A 24,938-nucleotide genomic window follows, 5' to 3' on the forward strand; every position below is an offset into this window, starting at 1 on the left:
GAGTTGTAGATATGAGTCCTTATCTGTCATCCTTCTAACACGTATTTTCTCCTAATCTTCTGTTTGTCTTGTACCTTAGGCTTGCAGAATCTCTCATGCAATGTGTTTTTCTGTAATCAGATATAGGGTTTCTTTTCTTCACTATAATGTGCTCCCAAACACGGTAGCTTATAGACATGTAAAAATTATTCCATCATCTTTATTGTTTTATTTTTTAAACTTATATTTTTAATCCATATGGAATTTATTTCTGTATAGTGTGAGATAAGAGCCCAATTTTATTTTTATCCAGATGGTTAATCAGCTATGTCATAACCATTTTCTGAAAGAAAAAGAAAAAAACCCCACTGATCTGAAATACCACTTTTGTCATATATTATATTTACCATCTATTTGGAATCTATTTCTAAATTCTGCTCTGCTCCAGAAATCTATTGATCTTCTATGCCAAAGCCATCAAGTTTTTACTACTGTGGCTTTAAATATATTTAACATCTGACAAGGCAAATCCTGGCTTATTTATCTTTATTTTCATAATTTTCTTAGGATTTCCTAGACATTATTCATTCACATGAGCTTTAAAATCATTGTATCCAAAATGGGATGGGGAGACAGTCCGAATGGAATTATACTAAATACATACATTTATTTTAGAAAAAATATATCCTGATGATATTAAGTATTCTCATTTAAACACGTTATTTTCTTTTCATTTGTTTCTCTTTGATCCAGCGTTTATGTAAGAGGCCATGCCTTCATTCCCTGACTATTCATTATCACCAATGTTATTAGTAATAGTTAAAGAATATATCCGGTGAAATCTACTTTTAAAATTAGTCAAGGTTTGGTTTGTGGTCAAACACATTCTGAGACCTGGAGGGACGGAATGGTGTGGTGTGTGTGTGTGTGTGTGTGTGTGTGTGTGTGTGTGTGTGTGTTGTACATATGTATGTGTAAATGTGTACACAAAGGACACAGAAAGAAAATATTGAGTGTTCAAAGTCATAAAGCAAATTTTCCCAAATGAATTATCCAACAGAACAAGGCAACTTGTTCTCCCGTTCAGAAGAAAAACTAAAAGTAGTAATATGCCAAGAGGGGACACAGGGGCCTCAGGTCCGTGAGGGGGATGTGGTGGGAAGGCGAGCTGAGAATGAGGGAGGCGGGAGTGGAAGATGAGGACCATGGTCTCAACTTGCGGGGAGTGTCTGTCTTCTGACCTCCGCCTGGCTCTGAGGCCCTGCGGCCTGAGCCTCTGCTTCTCCCTGGTCCCCTGAGAAGCTGGCAAAATCGATTCTAGTCACTAGGGCTCAGCTTTCCATTTTGAGAAAATTCTAATTTGGAGCCACAGACTCATTCTGGAAGAAGGCAAGTTCTTTCAGTCCAACTTCCCCTGGACTGAAGTTCAACCACCTCTTGTGGATGTGTGCACTTAATCAAACCCCAAAGGGCTCCCGCCTGCTCATCTTCAGCAGGTGACTGAACAGCCTCACGTGCTGCTTTCTTCAACCCACATTTATATCTGCACCACACATCTTAGCCCATGACCACATACTGCCTTATACACATGCATATCTTAAACTGATTCCTTGCCCAAACCTTATAATAAGAGTATCAGAAACCATCCTATTTTTTTTAACCAATGCTTCCAATTCTTCCAAATTCCCTTCCAGTTATCATACCCATAGTCTTTACATAACTGAAATCATTCCATTTATTTATTCCATTCATACTTACCAAGTCCTAGCATGTGCCAAGCACTGCACAGAGCAGCAAATACACAAGCAAGCCAAACAGCTGCAGTCTCTGACCTCAGAGAGCTTCTGGAGTAGTAGAAGCATAGACGTTCCACTAGAGTGGAACTGGACGGTCACACGGTACCAAGAGATCCTCAAGAGGTGACAGGAGCCTGCCCGAAGGGGGTGCAGTGGAAATGGAAAGAACTGGACACATACAAGGATCCCTTTAGAGAGGACACGGGCAGGATTGGAAGTGTGGATGTGGATAGGGAGGGTCTGGGTGATTAAATGGAATGAAGGTACCACATACTGATGAGGGACAGACTTGTCCTTTGAGTGGAAGATGGAGACTTCAATTTTAGATGCACTTAACTCAAGATACTTATATGATCGTCAAGAGGATATGTCAGTTTGGATACGGGCTTGGAGCTCTTCAGCCCAGCAAAGGAGATAGGAACACAGATGATATATAAGACCAATGAAGTGGATAAGAGTGTTGATGGGCCAAGTAGAGAGGAGGAGCCAAAACTGGGCCTTGAATAGGTCCACTACTTAGAGAGTCAAGGACAGAAGGAGCCAGCAAGGGAGACTGAGACAAGAGGAGAAAGAGAATGTGGAGTAGATGAGCAGGCTTCAAGGATGCTCCAGTTGGACTGGGCATGGTGGCGCACGCTTGTAATCCCAGTACATTGGAGGCTGAGACAGGAGGATCGCACAGGTTCAAAGCCAGCCTCAGCTACTGAGTGAGGCTCTCAACAACTTAGTGAGACCCTGTTTCCAAATAAAATATAAAGTAGGTAAAATAGGTCTGGGAGTGTAACCCGAAGGTAGAAAGCCTCTGGGTTCCATCTCCAGCACCACCCAAAAAAAAAAAAAAAAAAATCTCCAGTAGGATGAGGACTTGAGAGGGTCGGTTGGAAAGACTACAGGAGTTTGCCAGTGACCTAGTGACCTCAGCAAGAACAGCTTCAGTAGAAGAGTGATGTAGAATCCAGGCTGGACTTGATCTGAAAATAGGAGGGATAGTAGAAGAAGAGTCAGGAAGTTGAAGGTATATTTGTGTGACTTTGGGTTCCTGGTGAGTAGAGTTAAAAAAGCTGAAGCATTAGCATAATAAACCCAATATGGGAGCTTTGGCATAATAAGCCCAGGTGAATGGCTCTTTCTTAAAATAAGCTGGATAAAGAGGGAGTCAAGACACCATGGGTCAGATGGGATCCGAGATGTCTGGAGTGTTCCTTACTGGCAATATCTTCAGGGCCAAAGCTCCTCACCAAATTCTATTGGGGTGACCCAGTACCTTATTTTATATAATTATTCTTCTTGCCTGGCAGTTTGGTTATTTCCAGGTTTCTAATTCTATGAATTCTACTCCAGTAGCATCTTCATGCTTAGGATTTTTCTTCTTTCAAGTTACTTCCTCAGGATTCTTTGACTGGAACTAGTGCTTTAAACAGAATGAATATATTTATGACTTTTGAAGCACGCTGTCAAATTGCTTTCCAAAAAAGGTTGTGCTAATTGGCATTACCAATACTGGGAGTTAGCATAATTATTATTGCGTTAATTTGTATTTATTTCATAACTAGTGAGGTTGAACATATTTCCATATTTATATCTACTTTTCTGAGTTTCCTCTTGTGAGAAGATATGCTTTTGTCCACTTACTTTTGGTGCCCTGATGCTTTTCTTGTTATTTTTCTTAGCTTAATTATCTTGTAATTAATAGCTTTTTTGTGGCAAATATTTTATAGAAATGTGTGCTTTAGTTAACTCTTATGTTTCTTGTGTAGACTTTTTTAAAAAAGGAACCAAGTATATGAATATTTTTTGTTATTAAATACTATATTGCTTCAGAACTAGAAAAATTATCTGATGTTCAACTCTATTTTCTGTTGGTTCTTCTGAGTTGGCTTTTTATAAATTCTTTATAATTAGGCTACATTTTATTTTTATAAGTTAATGTAAAATATGAAGTAAGTTTCCACAGTGTAAGCCAGTTATTTCAACACTTTCTATAAACTGTTTCTTTTTATTTTATAATAACTAATTTTAATATTCTTACTTATTTTTAAACTACATTCCATAAATCTGTATCATTATTTTAAGTCAGAACATGAATTTAATTATTAATATATAATATTGCATATATCCCTCAAATAATACACATTTACTATATGTGTATAATATGTAATATAAATGTACAACAATATATATGTTTACAATCTTGTGGTGGTAGTCTTGCCTATATAAATTTCTCTTTTTCTGGATATATTTCAAATATTCTCGATCAGTTCATATTATTGCAGATGGATATCATATTAATTCTAAGAAAATGCTTATTCAAATTTTATATATATGAAATATAGAAAAACGAATTGAGGAAGGAGAGACATTTTTATATCTTCCCACTAAGAAACATAGAATGTGTCTGGATATATTCCAGACAGTTTTCATATCTTCCAAAAAATACCTTTAATATATATATTTTATGCTTACGTTTTTAATGGATGAGGTTCCACTATGATGAATTATAAATAGACCACTGTTCTGGTATCTAATTACCATCAAAAAGAATGCCTTACAAAAACCTATTGCAAAGCAAAAAATCACTATTTTTGGTACCTATCTCCAACATGTGTCTTGTAGTAAAAATGATTTAAAAATGCAAGGTATATATCTTTCTCTTTAATTTATGCCTGCATGTTTCTATTGTTTTTGTTTGTTTGTTTGTTTTTTTTTTTTTTTTTTTTTTTTTTTTTTTTTTTTGGTGGTACTGGGGTTCCTGGAAGCCCTTAGACCTCTGGGCTACACTCCCAGGCCCATATTTATATTTTTATTTGGAAACAGGGTCTCTTAAGCCAGAGAGGCTGGCTTCGAACCTGCGCAATCCTCCTGTCTCTGCCTCCCAAGCGCCGGGATTGCAAGCGTGCGCCACCACGCCCGGCTTGTTTCTATTGTTTTTATAAATAGAACTTTTTTATGGATCTAAGCTCAAAGTTTGTTTTCCTTGACATGTAGTGTTTTATTTATTTAGTGTGTGTGAGTGTGTGTGTGTGTGTGTGTGTGTGTGTGTGTATGTGTGTGTGTGTGTGTGTTTGGTGATGGTGGTACTTGGGATTGAACCCAGGGGCATTCTCCCTCTGAGTCACATTCCCAGCCTAATTTTTAATTTTATTTTGAAGTAGGGTCTCACTTAGTTGTAGAGAGCCTCACTAAGTTCCTGATGCTGGCTGTAAATCTGTAATCCTAGCCCAAGGACTGGGATTACAAGTGTGTGCACCATGCCTGGCTATAGTGCGGTTTTTGATATTTAACTATGGAACATACAACACTTCATTTAACTTTTATTTACTTAAACAATTTTTTTTGGCATGTGTGGCACTGAGGATTGGAACCTAGGGGCATTCTACTTCCTTGCTACACCCACACCCCAATTTTTCTTTTTTTTGAAATAAAGATCTTGCTAGATTAATGGAAGTCTTACTATTTGCTGAGGCTGTCCTCAAACCTTTGATCCTCCTGTCTCATCCTCCCAAGTACTGGGATTACAAGCATGTGCCACCATGTCCAGCTTCACTCAAACAATTTTTAAAGCTAATATATTCATGTTTCAAAGGTACACAATCACTGAAGATTAGCAATAATTATTTCTCTTGCTTGTTTCATGTGTGATTTCACTGGACAGAACTTTAAAAGCAATGTTGATAGTGTCTGCAATGGTGAAATTTCTTGCTTACATTCTGACTGATAAAAGAGTGTTTCCAGTGTTTCTCACTTAGGAACCCTATTGTTTTTTTTCTCACCAAATTTTAATATCCCCTTCTAGGCATATAGATATATATATAATACAAAAATGGGGTGATGTCATACGCTCCCTCTTCATGCTTTTCTGTGTCGATAAGGTTTCCTTGATTTTTCTTGTCTCTGCCTTCCTCTCTACCCCATAAGTCACTCTACCAGGGGATCCCATGTTTACAACCCCATATGACTTCTTCTACACTTTTTTTAGGGGGTGGTACTAGGGACTAACCCAGAGGCATTCTACCACCAAGCTATATCTCCAGCACTTTTTTATTTTTCTAATTTTGAAACAGGGTCTCCCTAAGTTGCTGGGACTGGTCGTGACCCTGCAATCCTCTTGTCTCAGCATCCTAAGTACTAGAATTGAAAGTGTGCACTACCATGCCTGGTTTATCCATGTTTTTCTCCATGCTCAACCAATCACATAGAGGCACATATACATAAGCATGAACTGAAAGACCCCCGCAGAGGGTAGACCCTCAAGCCTTGGGATTAGCGACGCCAAGTACCCACGAGAGACTTATCCTTGATGCAAACAGCAAAAGGTTTATTAAGGAGCCAGTGCGCACTGGGGTCATCTCATGACTCACGCAGGAGCTAAGATCGACCCCGAGCACTAGGGGCTGGGAATATTTAAAGGAAAAAACCGCAAGCTGGGGAGGGGATTGGGCCGGATTTCATGCGTCAAAGGAAAATTACAAAACCATTTGAAAAGCACATTCTGGGGTCAAACGTTGGACAAGATGCTAGGTGTGTCCATCTTGTAGTCAGCAGATTTCTGGAACAAGGCGGGCTGACCTGGGGGTCATACTGACCTGGAGGTCACATATTTTTTTATCACTGTACCCTTAATCATGATGTTTCCTAAGCAGAAATATGTCCTAAGCTTGTACTTTTAACCCATAGCAGAAAGATTTCTCAAATCTGTACTTTAACAGGAATGAGGAACTATTTGCTATGCATTTGGCTAGTTGCTAGGGGCTTTATAATTTTTCATTAGGGTCTTATAGAACAAGGGCATTCTGGATCAGTATCAGCTCAAGTGAGGCATAGTATTCTGCATCTCCCTGGTTGTACTCAACAAAACATCAGAGAAAATCCCTTTGAGACTAACTGGAATTGCCCTAAATATTTCTTCATGTGGATTCCGCAGTAAGGCTGGGGGATATACTATTTTCCAGTTGTTTTATGTAAAAAAGCTGCATGGTGCAGGATTTTTTCTACAGGTACAAAGTTACTTGAATGTTACCTGTCACATCACAGGCAGGTAGCATATACTCTATGAGAGGAGCTAACAGAGAGAAGCAAGACCACCACAGAGCCATTTCTGTAGTCAAGGGCAGGTATTTTTTAAAGAGACCTGGGACTTTCAGGTAAGTCCCAGATGACCATAAGGATAGGAAATAATCTGATATTATAGAATCAAGAGATAGAACCAGGCATCTTATCAATACTACTCATAGAATTAGTTCAAGCCAGGTCCACTGGCACATATCTGTCATTCCAGTACTTGGAAGCTGAGAAAGGAGGATTGCAGGTTTGTGGCCAGCCTCAGCAACCTCACGAGGCTCTTCGCAACTTAGTGGAATCTTAAAATAAGGCTGGGGGTGAAGCTTAGAAGTAGAATGCTTCTGGGTTCAATTCCTAGTAACACACACACACACACACACACACACACACACACACAAAGTTTGGAGCAGAAGGTGTTTGTATATATGCATTTGTGCGTGTGTGTGTGTGTGTGTGTGTGTGTGTGTGTGTGTGTAGGGGGCCATTACAAAGTTGATCTAAATAAATAGTTTAATCAAATTACTAAATTCTTCTCCACTTTGAGAGTGGCAGTAAGTTGGCTGTCTAGGCAGACTGTGAAGATTAAGGAAGCACTAGTATATGTTTGGGTTGTAAGCATTTTTTGAAACATCCCAGACTAGATATAAATGGTGATTAATTTATACTAGTGAACCCATAAGTGGGTAAGCAAATTATCTAAGCAGCACTTACAAGCTACTTCCTCCCACTACAATGAGCTCAAGTATTGCCCTTTGATTTTTTTTTTAATGACAAAAGAAGAAAATCTTGCATAATCTTCACCACTCATCAGAGTTCTGAGTATATTCAAGGATCATGGTGCTTTCTACCATTCTCTGTTAGCACCAAAGTCAGCTGGTTTTCAGACTAATACAAGAAATAAAAAGTTTGACAAGAAACCTCAGATAGATGAGTAGAGATTCCAGTGGAGTGATGGAGCAGGTTTAGGGGAGGGAGGAGAGGGGAAAGAAGCATAATAAAGGTAACAGTTTAAATAACATTATGTAATCCAGGCGTGGTGGCACACGCTTGTAATCCCAGCTCTTGGGAGGCCGCCACAGGAGGATGGCAGGTTCGCGGACAGCCTCAGCTATTTAGTGAGCCCTCCACAACTTAGTGAGACTCTGTTTCAAAATAAGGAGTAAAAAATAGGACTGGGGGTGTAGATTGGAGGTAGAATGCCCTTAGGTTCAATCCCCAATACCGTAAAAAGAAAGGAGGGAAGAAAGGTGAGGAAGGAAGGAAGGAATGAAGGAAGGAAAGGCATATTGTACATATACAAACAACACCAATGTCAATGACATGAATGGGGAGGGGAGGGATTTGGTGGGACCTGGAGGGAAACACATCAAATATTGTGCACATGTATATTCCTATCACACTATACCTCATTATGATATAGAATTATAATATACCAAGAAAAGTATGTCTGTAAAACGTTGTGTGACCCTATATGTGAATCACTAAGCATCTTTCACACCCAGTCTAGGCCTTCTGACTCGGGGCTGGCAGAGGTTGGTATGAAGGCTTTGGAAGTGTTTTCCCCTAGGAAGACAACGGAGTGACTAGAGCCAAACAACTTTCAATCCGTGAGTTCTCATCGGCTCTGACTTGAAAGCTTGATTCTTTCATTATTTATCACTCATTAAATGTTCTGGCTCCCCTTTATTAAATGTTAAATCATCTTAAGTGGTATGGTTCTTGCTATTTGAAATGGCAAAGTGTAAGGGAAAAGAGAAAGTGGCCCATTTCCTTGTTAATGTGGCATTCAGATAAAACATAGCGAGTGCAACAGACAGGTCAACTGGCTGCTGATGGGACGCTGTACAATTATTCATAACACAAGAGCCATAATTAGGGAGAAAATGTCTCCTTACAGCACCACTGAGATTGCCAAGGAGGAATCCTGTTCTCCCACGGGGCAGGCTGCTGTGCGCAGCAGAAACGCTCATTGCTTCCCGCCTGTCACCCATTGACCAGAGCGTGCTGGCTCTCCAAGAGACCGCGCTTGCACTAGTCACATCCGTTAGCTCTCCATCTCTACCAATATCGCTTGAGGCCATGTTCATAGGATAGTTGCTAGCAGAAGCCTGAACACATTAGGATAAGGAACCATAAAACAAAACAAAACTCTACAATTCAGCCGATTTAAAAAAAAATCGTATTGACCATCTGTCAGAACTTATTTTTTTCTAGTTTTGTGTTTTTGGTGGTACTGGGGATTGAGTCCAGGGTCATTCTACTTCCAAATTATACTTTCCAAGCTATATCTCCAGCCAAATATTATTCTTATTTTGAAACAGGGTCACACTAAGCAACTAAGGCTGGTCTTGAACCTGTGATCCTCCTGTCTCAGCTTCCCAAATACTTGACTAAAGACAGGTGCCACCATTACCAGCTCATTTTTCCTTTACTTTTAAGATGTGGTGGCGCACGCTTGTAATCCCAGTACTTGGGAGGCTGAAAAAGGAGGATTGCAGGTTTGCAGCCACCTCAGCTACTTAGTGAGACTCTCTGCAACTTAGTGAGACCCTGTTTCAAAATAAAGAATAAAAAATAGGGCTGGGGGTATAACTCAGAGGTAGGATGCCCCTGGATTCATTCCCAAGTACCACACACACATACATACACACACAAAAAAAAATCCTGATGGTACATACCTATAAATCCTCAACAATTTAGCAAGATCCTGTTTAAAAATAAAATGGGATTGGCTGGGCGTGGTGGCACACACTTGTAATCCCCATGCTTGGGAGGCGGAGACAGAAGGATCGCGCAGGTTCAAAGCCAGCTGCACTGGCTTAAGAGACCCTGTTTCAAAAATGTAAAATAGGTCTGGGAGTATAGCCCGGAGGTAGGAGGGCTTCCAGGAACCCCAATACCACCAAAAAAGAAAAAAATGGAAAATAAAATGGGATTGGTGGTCTAGCTTGAAGTTAGAATATCTCTGGGCTCAATCCCCAATATCACCCCTCTAAAAAAAAAAAATCTAGATATATTTCTACTACGTTAAAAGCTCATCTTTTCTTTAAATCTTTAAATTCAACTCTTGAGGGTTGTCTTAATTTAGCTCCTCAAATGATGACTTGATGAGCGCAGGCCCGTGGTGTGACTTGGTTCCCACGCTATCCCCAGCACCTGCAGAGCAGAGTGATTGGCATCTGGTAGACACTCACAATTAACTAACAGAATGAATGGACTCCTATCCCACTGCTCGCTTATTTCGTTGCTAATAGATATTTTAAGCACAGAAGGAAGTCAGTAACAGTTGTACAAAATGAGACAGCAACATGGAGGCAAACAGAATGTTTCCTCTTACCTTATCTTTGCTGCTTCGAGTTATCTGAATTTTAGGGCACTTTTTAGCTCCAGAGGAAATATCTAGCCAGTTTTCTAAGTTCCCTGAATGTACACAATCTCCTTGAAAAGTGCACCTAAAAAAAAAAAAAGGCATCAAAAGAGCAAGCCCACATATACATTAGTTACAACCTTCTCAATCTTGGCTTCCGTACAAAAATGCTTTGTATAGTGGATTATTGATTTGTGCGAGAATAGGAACATGATGCTAAAATCATGAAAAGCAACCAGAAAACAACAGATTTTTTTTCCCCCATCATGTCGAGGAGCAGAGAACAAATGTCGACAACACGTTGAACTTAGACTCCTGATCCATCTCTCAAGATGACATCGCCAAATACATCTAAAGCCCACCCTTTAAAGGATTCTAAAATAAAGAGCTCCTTTAAAAAAAAATACTGCCAAAGAGCAGTTCAAGAAAGGGTTTATGCATTATATATATTTTAGGTTTGCAATTTATTTTCAGACTATCAACCTATTGTGTTATTTATATGTGTTTTAAGAAAAGTGACAAAGCTACTTTTTTTCTGTGTGCTTTGCAGTATGAAAATTAAATAAAAATATTTCAAGGGCAGAGCCTGCCCAGAATTTGATAAGACATTCCATAACCATCTGCTACATAACATTTATTTAGAAAGATACCAAATTATATCAAAAGATATGAGTGAAACACTTCTCAGGGACACTTTCCCAGGTCAGCCGGCTCAGAGAATGCCCCCAACAAAGTCGTCAGTTAAGGCTGGGCCAATTACTTTGATAAAAACAAATGCTCAGACCCTGAGAAGTAAGATTGTCGTGCTGGTCACTGTAGGTCATTCTAACTTGGGAGCCCTTGTCTCACCAGATGGGCCACCGACCCCTCAGGAAGAGAGAACACAGTGCCCTGCTGTCTGCAAATGGCTCAGGACTCTGCAGACATTCCACCGAAGACATCAAGGAAAAGACAAAACGTCTGGGCTCTATATCTCCTCAAGGCCTAAGGTTAAAATGAAGGGGCGGCTGAACCAGTGACAAAGAGTTTCAAAAGTAACTGAAAACACATTCATTGTGAGATTAAAAACAGGCAAAAGGTGACCACACTCAGCAGTGGGCAGCCCCTGAGGGGATCTGAAAGGAATGAGGCATAGGGGCTGAACTAGTGCAGTTGACTTCAAAAGGATTTTATTGTTTCTTCCGTGTGTGTGTGTGTGTGTGTGTGTGTGTGTGTGTGTGTGTGTGTACAGTATGTGTGTGTTACTAGGGATTGAACCCAGGGCATTCTATCCCTGAATTAAATCCCCAGCCTTATTTTAATTTTTATGTGGGAAAATGGTCTAAGTTGCTCAGGGCCTCATTAAGTTGCTAAGGCTGGCCTCAAACCTGTAATTCTCTTATCTTAGCCTCAAATCTGTGATTCTCCTATCTTAGCCGTGAACCTGTGATCTTCCTATCTTAGCCTTTTTAAGTATTAAGTTCTCTCTCTCTTTTAACCCAGTGGTCCCATCATCCCAGATGTGAAACAACTATAAAAAGTGATGTTATATAACACATAATATAATTATATAATAAGAATATAATTCTAATTTAATTATTGATTGCTATTAATAACATATTACACATGATGTATAATAATATATATCACCTCTGGATAGTATATTATTTCCAACCATTTTAATGAACCTGTCGATTTCACTTGAAGTATTAACAGAATTAAGAACTTGGGACTTGATGGGTTAATTCTTAAGAATTTTTGGCCTCTGTGGCTTTTTCTCTTTGAGCTCTGTGCTAATTTGAATATGGCAAAAATAGAAAAGGAAGTCGGTGAGTTTCACTAAACATCACACTTAAGTACAATACTCTTAGGATGTCACCTTCTTCTGACATTTGAGGAAACCCCGCTCCCAGGGAGCACATCTGCAGCTCAACTCCTCTACATCTGTGTCAGTTCTTCCTTGGACATGGTTACCAAGAGATTTTCATTAGCAATTTGCCAAAGCCATAAATTTATCCGACCCTTGATGGCTGGCTCGTCCGTCACGGACATTAAGTTCAAATTAAACCACCTCTCAATGTCAGGGAGAGTTTGCAAGGGAGACGAGTCCTGCCACATTGAAACAGAGAATGACCAGGCTGGTTTCTTATTTGTATCTGAAAGAGATTGTGAATGTCAAAAAGCCTCTGCCTCTCCTGGGCACTCTGGTCTGTCTGTAGAAGGCACTTCCTCTGCCTAGAAGGGGGGAGTGGGGAGAATTAAGCCAATTCTAGAGAGACTAGAGTACAAATATTTTTGTAGGCTCTTAATGCTGACTGGGAGTCAAGGCCTAAGGCTGCCAAAAAAACAAGTGTAAAATATTTCATACAAATAGTGCTACGATTTGCCAATTTGTAGGCAGAAAGCAGTAGTGCCACTGAGTTATCACTCCCTTCCTGAACTCCTATAGTGTTTCTTGTCGGAACCACACATTTTGGTATTTAATCATATGTTGCCTCGAATTACAAGTTAACTGTTTCATATGTCTATGTCATTTCTTCCCAAGGAAGTGCTAAGCTCCTCAAAGGAAGGGAAAACATCTTTAATATTGTTTTAGCAAATCCCTCAGTGTCTGGCAGCATGATATGCAAATACTAGGGTTTCAATAAATATTTTTGAATGAATGGATGAAATATGAAATCTCTATAGGTCTTTTCAACTGCTGATTTTTCTTTGTGGAGATGTGATTTACATCTGACTCTTCTTCATGGTAAAGAGACTACTTTTTAACATAAAGAGTCTGAATCTGAGGATGAGGATCAGATTAGGAGCTAAATTTATTTATTGGTTTTATTGGGGATTTTTGATTTTTGTTTTTTGTTTTGTTTTGGTTTTTGGTGTGGTACTAGGTATTGAACACAGGGGTATTCTATTTCTGAGCTATTTCCCCAACCCTTTTTATTTTATACTTTTAATTAATTAATTATTTTGTTTTTATTTTTAATAAGTGGAACATATTGAGAGTGGTGTACATTTACATTGTGCTTCATGCCCTTCCCCCTCCCTTTCCCTCCCCCCCAATAGAGAGTGTCCAGGTTAACCATGTTGTATTTATGCTATTACACATATTCGTATGTAGCTCCTCCATTGAACAACCTCAGCTTTCTTCCTCCCCTGTCCTTCCGTTCAAGCTTTGATGAGATTTCCCCTCCGTCATCTGGAGTCCCTCTGGTATTCCCACTACTCCCTAGCTTGAACATTTTATACTTTTAGAAACAGGTTCTTGCTAAGTTGCTGAGAATCTCCCTAGGTTGCTAAGGCTGGTCTCAACTCTGTAATCCTCCTGTCTCAGTCTTCCAAGTACTGGGATTATAGCTGTGTACCACCATGCCTGGTTAGGTACTGGGGACTGAACCCAGGGCCTCATGCATGTTAGGTAAGTGCTCTGGCACTGAGCCATCCCCCCAGCCTGAGTTTAGTTATGTTTTTAAGAGAATGAATGTTTAATGAACCTTTCCTATCATATTTTACATAAGGTAAAAACAAAATCAAACCATGTTATACACCTAAATAGAAATTCCTTGTCTATACAAAAAAAAAATAACAAAAAAAACTTACCTCTGAAATGTCTAAGCTCCCATTCCTTGTATCTCACCAATTAAAAAGAAATTTAAAAAATTAAAAGCAAACCATGACACCAAGAATGTATAACCAGATGGTCAACCAACAACAGTATCTTATTACTTCTCAAATATTGCAGACTGTAAAATCTTCAAGACAGCACATTACCCGCATATCCACGTTTCTAAAGGAGGGGGAGCAGATCTTATAGCTCCCACGTTTTAGTAAACAAACCCAGTTACTTTGAAATAAGGTCCTTTCAAAAGGTACCACTCTCCACATGCCCAAGCACCCGGAGCTGGCAGACAAGAACGTGCCCAACCTTCACGTCATGAAGGCCATGCAGTCTCTCAAGTCTCGTGGCTACGTGAAGGAACAGTTTGCCTGGAGACATTTCTACTGGTACCTCACCAACGAGGGCATCCAGTATCTTCGTGATTACCTCCACTTGCCTCCTGAGATCGTGCCTGCCACCCTGCGTCGCAGCCGGCCAGAGACTGGCAGGCCTTGGCCCAAAGGCCTGGAAGGAGAGCGACCTGCAAGACTCATGAGAGGAGAAGCTGACAGAGACACCTACAGACGGAGCGCTGTGCCCCCTGGTGCTGACAAGAAAGCCGAGGCTGGGGCTGGGTCAGCCACTGAATTCCAGTTTAGAGGCGGGTTTGGTCGAGGACGCGGTCAGCCACCTCAGTGAAGTCGGCGGGGATTGCTTTGTGCTAAATAAACTTGTAGCTCTAAAAACTTAAAAAAAAAAAAAAAGGTACCACTCTGATTCCTGTACATCAACAGAAGCAATGTACAGGAAAAAATAGGTCTGGGAGTGTAGCCCTTGGGAGTATATTCCGGAGGTAGAAGGGCTTCCAGGAACCCCAGTACCACCAAAGAAAATGGTCAAGTACATAAACACTTAAGCCATTCGCCAAATAAAACTAAAATCTCATTGTCAGGCATGATTCTTAGAGGCTGAGTCCTCCATGAGGCGCTCTCAGATGGGCTGATTTCTTAACTGGCTTTATTTTAATTTCTTCTGATAGCAGGATAATTGGATTCAGAATTATAGGACTGTTCTGAAGAAAATGGCAAAAAATATATTTGTTTTCTTTGCTTAATGTTATTTCTTTTGCCCCATCCTTTCCTAAGGACCTGCCTTAGTTCATTTCACCCTGCTACAACCAATATCTGTAATTATATAATTCATAAAAAATTTAAGATTTATTCCAGATGTGGTCACACACACTTGTAACCTTAGAGCTTGGGAGGCTGAGACAGGAAGACTGTAGGTTCTAGGCAAGCCTCAATGACTTAGTGAGACACTCAGAAAATTAGCAAAGCTCTGTCTCAAAATATAATGTAAGAAAGTGCTGGAGGTATAGCTTAGAAAGGTAGATTGCCCCTGGGTACAAAAATATATATATACAGAAACAAAAAATAAAAAGAGTAAAACAACAAGTGAAGCTGGGCGTGGTGCCACATGCTTGTAATCCCCGTTCTTGGGAGGTGGAGACAGGAGGATTGCGCAGGTTAGAAGCCAGCCTTGCTGGCTTAAGAGACCCCGTTTCCAAATAAAAATATAAAAAATACGTGTCTGGGAGTGTAGCCTGGAGGTAGAAGGGTTTCTGGGTTTAAAAAAAAAAAAAAACAAGTAAAAGCAAACAAAGAGTAAGAGATTTATTTCTAACAATTCTGGAGGCCAGGAAGTCAAAGGTAGAGAAGCCTAAATCTGGTGAGACCCTTCTTGCTTTTTGTCTCATGGCAGGAGGCAGAAAGGCAAGAGGGGATAAAAGTGAGAGACTGAGCTGGGTGTGGTGACGCACGCTTGTAATCCCAGCATTCCAAAGGCTGAGATGTGAGGATTGCAGTTTGAGGACAGCCTCAGCTACTTAGGCCCTCTGCAACTCAGTGAGACCCTGTTTCAAAATAAATAATAAAAATTAGGTCTGAGGGTGTAGCTTGGAGATAGAATGCCCCTGGGTTCCATCCCCAGTACCACACACACGCACACGCACACGCACACACGCACACACGCACACACGCACACGCACGCACACACACACAAGAGATTGCGTCCACAGTGTCACGCCCTTTGCTTTCCTACTGGCATTAATCCTTGCATGAGGATAGAACCCTGTTGACCTAAACACTTCATTAGGCCCCGCCTTCCAAAATTGTTACATTGGGGTTTTAAATTTTCAACATGCTTAGCTGGGCGTGGTGGCGCACGCTTGTAACCCCCGTGCTTGGGAGGCAGAGACAGGAGGATCACGCTGGTTCGGAGCCAGCCTTGCTGGCTTAAAAGACCCTGTTTACACATAAAAAGGTAAATAGGTCTGGGAGTGTAGGCCGTGGGAGTATATTCCGGAGGTAGAAGGGCTTCCAGGAACCCCAGTACCACCAAAGAAAAAAATTTTTTTTTCAACATGCTTTGGGGGAGTCGTGTTCAAACCATAGCATTCTCTCTCTGGCCCCCCAAATCCACATCCTTCTCACATGCAAAATACAGTCATTCTAGGCCAACAGTGCCAAAGTCTTAACTCCTTCCAGCACCAACTCAAAAGTCTGAAGTCCAGAGTCTCACTTGAATCAAATGTAGGTGAAACTCAAGGCATGATTCACTTCAAGTTAAATTCTTCATCTCTGAGCCTGTCCAATTAAACAAGTTACATGCTCCGAAATATAGTGCCAAGACAGATTCTTCCAGCCTCTACTCCTGACCCAGTTCCAATGCCAAGTCTACACGGTCAGGTGTTAAATCAGTAGCCCACTACACAGTACTGATTTTATGCCTTAGTCCATTTTGTACGACTATAACAAAATACCAGGTAACACTGGGTAATTTGAAAAGAACAAAGATTTATTTCTTAAGAGTTTTGGAGGCTGAGGAGTCTGAAGCTGAAAGGTCTGCACCTGGCATAGGCCTTCCTACCGCATCACTCCATGGGGGATGGCAGAAAGGCCAGAGTGAGACAGAACTGCCAACCTCAAGCCCTTTTACAGTTGGCATTAATCTACTCAGGAGGGCAGGGTCCTTACAACCTGCATGTCTTCCATTAGGCCTCCCTCCTCACACTGCTGCATTGGGGCTTAAATCTCAACACATGATTTGTGGGGCACATATTCAAACCATAGCAGGAGCTGTAAGTCCTAAGATCCCAATCAATATTTCTAGTTCCTATTTCCAGTTAGATCTCATGCCTGTATGGTAAGGTCCATGAATAGACACGAGCCTATTCATAAATAAAAAATAAAAAAAACCTAGAACCTGCCTAAATGCAAGAAAAGACAGTCTCAAAGAAAAAAAAGTTAATTTAAAACAACAATAAAAAACTTTTATTAGGTGAAAAACACTGTATATGGAAACAATAAGTATGTAAAACATCTTAAGGCCCGCAAATAGATAAATAAAATAACAAGGCTTACTCTTATTGGTTTGCTATAAAATCTGTGGTAGAGCTTTATTATTAAGAACAATAATTGAGTTTGACATTGTCATTCAATTCTATAAGGACATGAACCAATCCCTTCCTTATTCCCAACTCAGAAAAAGGTACGTTCTGAATATAAAGATCCCAGCTAATGAACAGGGAGGTCCCAGACACTTGTTTTTAAGTTTGCTGTTAAAAATTGAGAAAATAAGCCGGGCATGGTGGCGCACGCTTGTAATCCCCGTGTTTTGGAGGCTGAGACAGGAGGATCGCGCAGGCTCAAAGCCAGCCTCAGCTACTTAGTGAGGCTCTCAGCAACTTAGTAAGACCCTGTTTTCAAATAAAATATTAAAAAAAAATAGGTCTTGGAGTATAGCCCAGGGGTAGAAAGCCCCTGGGTTCCACCCCCCAGTACCACCAAAAAATTTTTTTGGTTAGAAAATATTTTCATATAGCAAGTTTGTTTCCCAAGAATATGGAAACCTGTATCATCGGTAATATCTCTAAATAACTATCCCACCAAAGAGTTGCATGAAAGGAACACTGTTCTGTGCCCAGCACTATTCTGAGTATTTATAACTAGTTTTCACAACAACCTCATTCTATAGGGATGAAACAGAGGCTCAGCAATGTGCAGTAACATGTCTAGGTCACACAGCTGTCGTGTGGCTGAAGTCTGACTGCAGAAGCATACACTGGGCCACCCAGCTGCCTGACTTCCTTTGGACCCTAACTGCCATTTAGTAAAATTAGAGGCAATCAAAGTTCCTCCTGACTTCCTGGGGCCTCAACAGTAGTCGGAGAGTGGGGCTGAGCCAGGACCAGGTTGAGGAAAGGACCTCAGGACCAAAGAGCAGGAGAGGGGAGGCAGAGCCTCTAGGATAAAGAGGGCTGTAGCAAGGAGTTGGGAGGGAAACAGAGGTGGGAATTACGAGAGGTCTCAAGTTTTTAATCTATTGATAGTAAATACAAAACACTCAGCTACAGGTTAAAATTCCAAGTGGGCCCAGACTATTGTGCTCCAAGAAAAGATGGCTGGCAAACCATCTGTTTGTTATATGGAATCCATTTTCTCCCCTAGAAATAATGTTATAAACAGTGATTAGGTTTCCAGGTTAGACCATGAAACCTGTTTATCCATAATGTAACTCCAATACTATATATTTGCAATAAAAGGGTAGCAGAAAACGAGATTGCAGACATTTGCATTATATAGCAGTTTTTCTTCTTCTTTACTTATTTGTGTTTCTGCTCAGCTGGTCGTCTGGGAACAGTGCCCAGCTGGATCGACTTTTAAATTTATTATCACAGTATTGTATTTAGACAGCATTTCTGTTTTTTAATGGGCATGCTTTAAATTATTAATTGTTTTCATGCCAACATAAAAGGACAGGGAGACCCACCTCTGAAAAAAGTTAAAGTTTCTAGGCAGGTGAAATGCCCATACGCTGGGCTGGGGGACCTTGAGAATTGTACTCTTATTTGGCTAGAATCTCGCAGTAAAAATTTACCACTTACTCAACCTTGAAATAGAAACTCTGAACTCAGAAATGTAACTTCTACTTCCTGCCACTTGAGTTCCATCAGCATCCTCTAATCTAATTGTTCACGAGGAGCAGGCAGTCCCTGAAGGAATCTGATAACTAAACATCAGGTAATTGCCTTGAATGTGAGGGTGAGCGTGACCTGTTCGAAAGATTCTACACCGATATAATATCAGAAAACTTTTAACGAGGAAACCATCCAGCTTCTCCCGGTATCCATGCTGGGGGGGATGGTTTCACTCCGAGAGCATCCCAAGGTCTTTTGCTAAGTGATTTGAAACAGATGTCTGTGTTTTTAGGGAAGGCACGGAGCCCAAAGTAGGGACCAGGTGGTCTCCGGAATCGGGGGACTTTCATTACAATTGCCAGTGCATGAGATGAAGAAACCCAACTCCATCGAGTGAAAGAGAAGAGCAAAAAAGCCTCTGTGACACTCTCAGTTCTGAATTAAAGGCCCCCAGAGTCAGGAAAGGGGAATGCCAAAACATAAGACCAAAATAACTTGCTAGGAAAGCTGAAAATTTGGATCATCATCACTGGAGCTGAAAGTCAGTCTACATGATGAAATTATGCTAATAACAGAGACAATTTAGGAGACATTTTTTTTAAAGCAAAAACATCTAACATGCCAGGCAACGTCTCTTCATAGGATTTGATTCATTTATTCTTCATAACAAACCTATGAAATAGCTACTATAATTGTCTCTGCTTTACAGATAGGGGAAACCAAGGCACAGAAGACTCCATATTGCTTTCCTAAGGCTACAGACTCAGTGAAGGAAAAAGCCCAGATACAAACCCAGGCAGTGTGGCTTCAAAGCCCATGTTCTCATCTACTACCCTGCATTGCCTCCCTCAGTAGCTAACGCGGACTGTGCCCTTCTTAGTCCTTTCATGCCACTATGACAGAATGTCTCAGGCTGGGTAATTTATAAAGAAGAAAGCATGCCTTACAGTTCTGGAGGCTGGGAAGGGCAGGTTGGGTTGAAGGGCCACTTCCTGTGGGGCTCTCTTTGTGCCGTTCCCTGGCGAACAGCAGAGAGGCAAGAAAGGGCGCAGAGGTACAAACAAGAGCAAGAAATAGAACTCTCAGCCTCAAGCCGCTTTGTAAGCAGCATTAATCCATTCCTTAGGGTGGAGCCCTCACAACTTAAACGCCTCCCATTACACTCTACCGCCCAACAGTGTTCCGCTGGGGGTTAAATCTCCAGCATGTGCTTTAAAGGAGACTATATCCAAACCACGGCACCAGGAAGGTGCCATGAAGAGCTTGGCACTGCTTCTAGGCCTTTTTGGAATGAGCTCACTTATCTTTGCAACCACTTCATGAAACAGGTATTATTGTTACCACCCCAATGTCAGAGAAAAGGACATTGCAGGAGGGGCATGGAGTTAGTCAGCATGGATGTGGTGCTGGCATCCGCGTGCTTACTACTGGATCAAATGGCTCAAATATTTTATAGGTTTCCACGGCAGTAATATAATGTCAAGGCAACAGTGTGTAGGTTCGCCCAGGGCCTGGCTCTACAGGAAAACATAGGTTCTGTTTCATCTGTCAGCATCTCCCAAAGTGCATTCCTTGGATTTTATTTTTAGGTGTTAATGTTAAAGTGGGGTTCTACTGCCAAGTTTGGGAAACCCAAGTTAAATAAAAATAAACCGATCTTCTTAGAGCCTTGAATATGCCACTGTGCTTTGTAACTTTCCAAGACGAGAGAGTGAATGGTGCACCACTTTTGAATTTTCTTGATGAGGATTGTTCTGAGGGATTAGAAATTCTAGTCATGGAGCCAGGCACTGTGGTGCATGCCTGTAATCCTAGTACTTGGGAGGCTGCATCAAGAGGATTGAAGGTTTGAGGGCAGCCTCAGCAACTGAGCAAGACCCTCAGCCACTTAGTGAGACCCTGTTTCAAAATAAATAATAAGGAGCCCAGTGTGGTGGCACGCACTTGTAATCCCAACATTTGGGAGACTGAGACAGGAGGACCTCAGTTCACACACAGCCTCAGCTACTTAGTGAGGCTCTCTGCAACTCAGTGAGAACCTGTTTCAAAATAAAATAATAAAAAATAGAGCTGAAAGTGTTGCTCAGAGGTAGAATGCCCCTGGGTTTCATCCCCAGTACTGCAAAAAAAAAAAAAAAAACTGAATAAAATAATAAAAAGGGTTAAAGATGTCACTTGAGATAGGTTGCCCTTTGGTTCAGTCCCCAATACCACAGAAAGAAAGAAGAAAGAGAATGAAAGAAAGAAAGAAAGAAAGAAAGAAAGAAAGAAAGAGAGAAAGAAAGAAAGAAAGGAGATAGGGAAGAAAGAAGAGAGAGGAGAGAAACAGAGAAGAGAGGAAGGAAGGAAGGAAGGAAGGAAGGGAGGAAAAGAGACATTCTAGTTACACATATTAGGATACATTAGACAAATATACTAGTTGACACAACGTGGCAGGTCAACTTAGGAAATTCTGTGCCTTTTTTGGCTAATTTGGGTGACTCTCAGACCCAACAGCTCATGGCCTATTAACCCCAAGCATTGCCCTAAGCCACCTGCGCCGCTCATCCTCACCATCACCTCACCTGGGCGCAGCGGCAGCACCTGAGGCCTTCCGCCTTCCGGCTCCACTGCCTCTGCTCAGCCTCCACACCGTTATCCTCAGCACACGACTGATCCTATCACCCATGCTTAGTAATCTTAAGTGGTGTCCTTTCACCTGTACAAGATCCCCTGCCTATGTGCTTTTCACGACTCGGAGCCTACAGAACGAATTTCCATACTCATCTCTTTGCCCCACTAGGCTCCGATCCCTGCCTTCCTCTGCAAACCTACTCCTGTGTAATAGTCGGCTGGTGAACCTGTCTCTTTACTGAGAAAGCAAACTCTTAAGAACACGGATCTCTGCCAGGTATAGTGGTGCACACTTGCAATCTCAGTACTTGGGAGGCTGAGACAGGAGGATCCAGGTTCAAAGCCAGCCTTAGCAGCTTAGTGAGGCTGTCAGCAACTTGGTGAGACCCTGTTTCCAAATAAAATATAAAATAGGTCTGGAGGTAGAAGGCCCCTGGGTTCCATCCCCAGTACCCCCCCCCCACACACACACACATCTCGGATAGGCAGCACTTCGGTGTCTAGAAGAGAGCAAGTGTCTGATAAACACCTGCAGTATAAACATGTCAGGCCCTTCGGAGCATGTGATCTTCCCATTGCTTGGAATTCTCCCAAGCCAATAATTATCTGGGTGAGACTGCATTCCTAATTCGAAGGCTAGCTAGTGTCACCTTCCCCAGGATGTCTTCCTGGGCCCTGGGAAAAGCAGTTACTTCCTCCTCTGGGTCCCTATGGCAATTTACAAATGTTCCTAAGTAAATGAAGCATGTTGTGCTGGTGGGAGAATGCCTGTGCCTTGGACTAGACTGTAAGTTCTCCTAGGGAAAGGCCCATCTTATGTTTTGGATACAAAATGTTGCCTGGAAGAGCTCATGTATTAATGCAAAAGTGTTCAGGGACGAAATAATTGAATCATGAGAACTTCTAATCTCATCAGTGGGTAAATCCATTTGTGAGTAAATGGTAGGCAGCTAGGGCGTGGCTTGAGGAGGTGGGTCACTGCAAGTGTGGTCTTGGGGACTATACACATGTCCATGGACCTCCTTCTCTCTTTCTCTGCTTCCAGCCTCCATGATGAGAACAAAATCCATTTGCTCCTCTTCTCGCTACTTCCTACCACTTTGCCCTGAGCTCCGTAGACTTTACCTGACCAAACGTGGCCTGAAATCACTGTAACTGTGGGCAAATAAATCTTCCTTTCTCTAAGTTGTGGTCATCAGGTATTTTGGGTCACAGTGGTAAGCATGCTGACTAAAACAGCCTACCTTAATCACCTTGCACCCCCATCTGGCAATCATTCTACAAATATTAGCCAAGTGCCCACCTGATGCCAAACTGTATATTAGGAACTGGAAACGCATCAATGTATAAGCCAGGCAAGGTTCCTCTCTTCATGAACTTACTTTCTAGTGAGTCACACAGGCAAAAAAAGAGCCAGTTATTGCTTTAAAAATTTTCAAAATAAGATAAGTTCCCTGCAGAAACCAAAGATAAGGTAGGAAGGTCCCTACTTAGACAGATTCGTCAAGAAAGATGGTATTTCAACTCAAGAGCTCAAAGATAAAAACCATGGAGACCAATCAAGAGTACTGGAAAGAGCATTCCAGGCAGAAGGAACAGTATGCACAAAGCCCTTGTGCTCATTTATGCAAGTTATCTGTAAAAAATGATTAAATAGAGCAGCTTGGCTAGAACTTAGTGAAGGCAGGAGAGAGTGGTTCTGCCATTTACAAGTTGGGGACCTGGAGGAAGCCACCTGCCTTCCCTATATCTCAAGCTTCTCCATCTCTTCGTAGAACTGCAAATAATATTTTCCACTTTGTTGAATTGTAAGACTAATGAATCAGTAAATATTATTAGTGGTTATTATAATATAGGCAAGTGAGACAGAGAATGTAAACAAAACTTTGGATGACATAAGTCAAAAGACTATGAAATGATGGTGACCAGAAAGGGATTTGAGTAGTAAGGTTGACCAGATGACCATCTCGTGGCCTGCACACAACAGCTCAACACCCTGTGTGCCTTTATGTGCACAAAGGTAGACATGGTTCAAGGCTTCCTGGAAGCATTCTCTTTCCAAGCTATAACCCAAGCCTTTTTATTTTATTTTATTTTATTTTATTTTATTTTATTTTACTTTACTTTATTTTATTTTATACAGGGTCTCACCGAGCATGCTGATGCATGCTTATAATCCCAGTACTTGGGAGGCTGAGACAGGAGGATCACAGGTTCTTGGCCAACCTCAGAAATCTCATGATGCTCTCTACAACTTAGTGAGACCCTATTTTAAAATCAAGCATAAAAATAGGGCTGGGGGTATAACTTGGAGGTAGACTTCCCCTGAGTTTAGTCCTCAGTACCACCCCCAAACAAACAAACAAACACCAGCATCTCATTAGATTTCTGAGAGTCTCACTAAGTTTCCAAGGCTGTCCTCAAACTTGTGACCCTCCTGTCTCAGCCTCCCAAGTACTGGGATTACAGGCTGGTGCCACCATGCCTAGCTCTTGAAAAACTCTTAATCATAATGCGTTTCCTTCCCAGTACTCGACAGTTCTTTGGAGTCTTCTCATGCCTTGAACAGCAGCTACTGAAGCACTTACTTGGTAGCTGTCTACTTCCCAAATCTAATCTCTGAGCTTCTCTAGGACAGAGTCTCGGCCATCTCTGTCTCCCCCAGGGCTTAATATTGGGTCTGGACCATGGCTGGTATTCAACAAAGGTTAGCTGAATTGGATCAAGAATTAAATTTTAAAGTAACTGAATTCTTGTCCATGTCTCCATGATACCAGCATAAGTTGTTTCATTGATTTTTTTGTTCACTGGATTGGCCTGTTAACTGGTGTGGTGGAAAACCAGCCTTTGTCTTGAAACTTGAAGCTATTTAAGCAAACATAAAACACATTTGCAGACTAAAACACTTGCACAAAAGGGATTTGTGGCCCTCACCCCACGTGGTTCTTTAGTGGGTGATGAGGGTACTAAAAGTTGGCATTTTTATTTCCAAATGCAGACCATGAACCAAAGAATTTAGAGGAGGCATTAAAAAAATAGGTAGCATGGAAATAACCATGGGAAAGATGTCTCTTGAATTAGGATGGGGTCTAAGTCCATGTTCTTCTCTCTCTCTCTCTCTCTCTCTCTCTCTCTCTCTCTCTCTCTCTCTCTGTACTGGAGATTGGACCCAGGAGCATTCTACCTCCAAGTTTACCCCCCAGCCCTATTTTTTATTTTTTTATATTTGAAATAGGGTCTCACTAAGTTGCTGAAGGTCTGCCTCACTAAGTAGCTGAGTACTGGGATTACAAGGGTGTGCCCAGGGAGGGTCTAGGTTCTCAGCCACTCTTTCTCATGCTCCTGGAGTCCTTAAGGGTACATTCCTTCTCTGTTGTGGACCTCAGTTTCTCCAGCAATGAGCAGGTGGCAATGATATTACAACCCCATCCTCCTGAGAGCAGTACAGATTCTCCCCTTTAGCCCATCAGAAATGGTGCATGCTCCATGTGGGAGAATAAAAGCATCATATAACATGTTACAAAAGCAAAAACTAAGAGAGGCCAGCAGGCTTCTGAATGCAGATCTGAATGT

General features: G+C 41.4%; 1 protein-coding gene across 1 annotated transcript in view; it reads right to left on the reverse strand.

Moving 5' to 3' along the window:
• Positions 1 to 24,938, reverse strand: part of PLXNC1 (plexin C1) — a gene marked incomplete at both ends in the record, with an annotated part of 173,198 nt that overhangs the window by 86,327 nt on the left and 61,933 nt on the right. The window contains one exon of the mRNA XM_080705775.1: positions 10,171 to 10,285. Within this exon, the coding sequence (XP_080561901.1) occupies positions 10,171 to 10,285 (115 nt within the window). The remainder of the gene's footprint in view (positions 1 to 10,170; positions 10,286 to 24,938) is intronic.

This window comes from Muscardinus avellanarius (assembly GCF_963383645.1).
Source record: "Muscardinus avellanarius genome assembly, chromosome: 11".
NCBI classification, from domain to species: Eukaryota; Metazoa; Chordata; class Mammalia; order Rodentia; family Gliridae; genus Muscardinus; species Muscardinus avellanarius.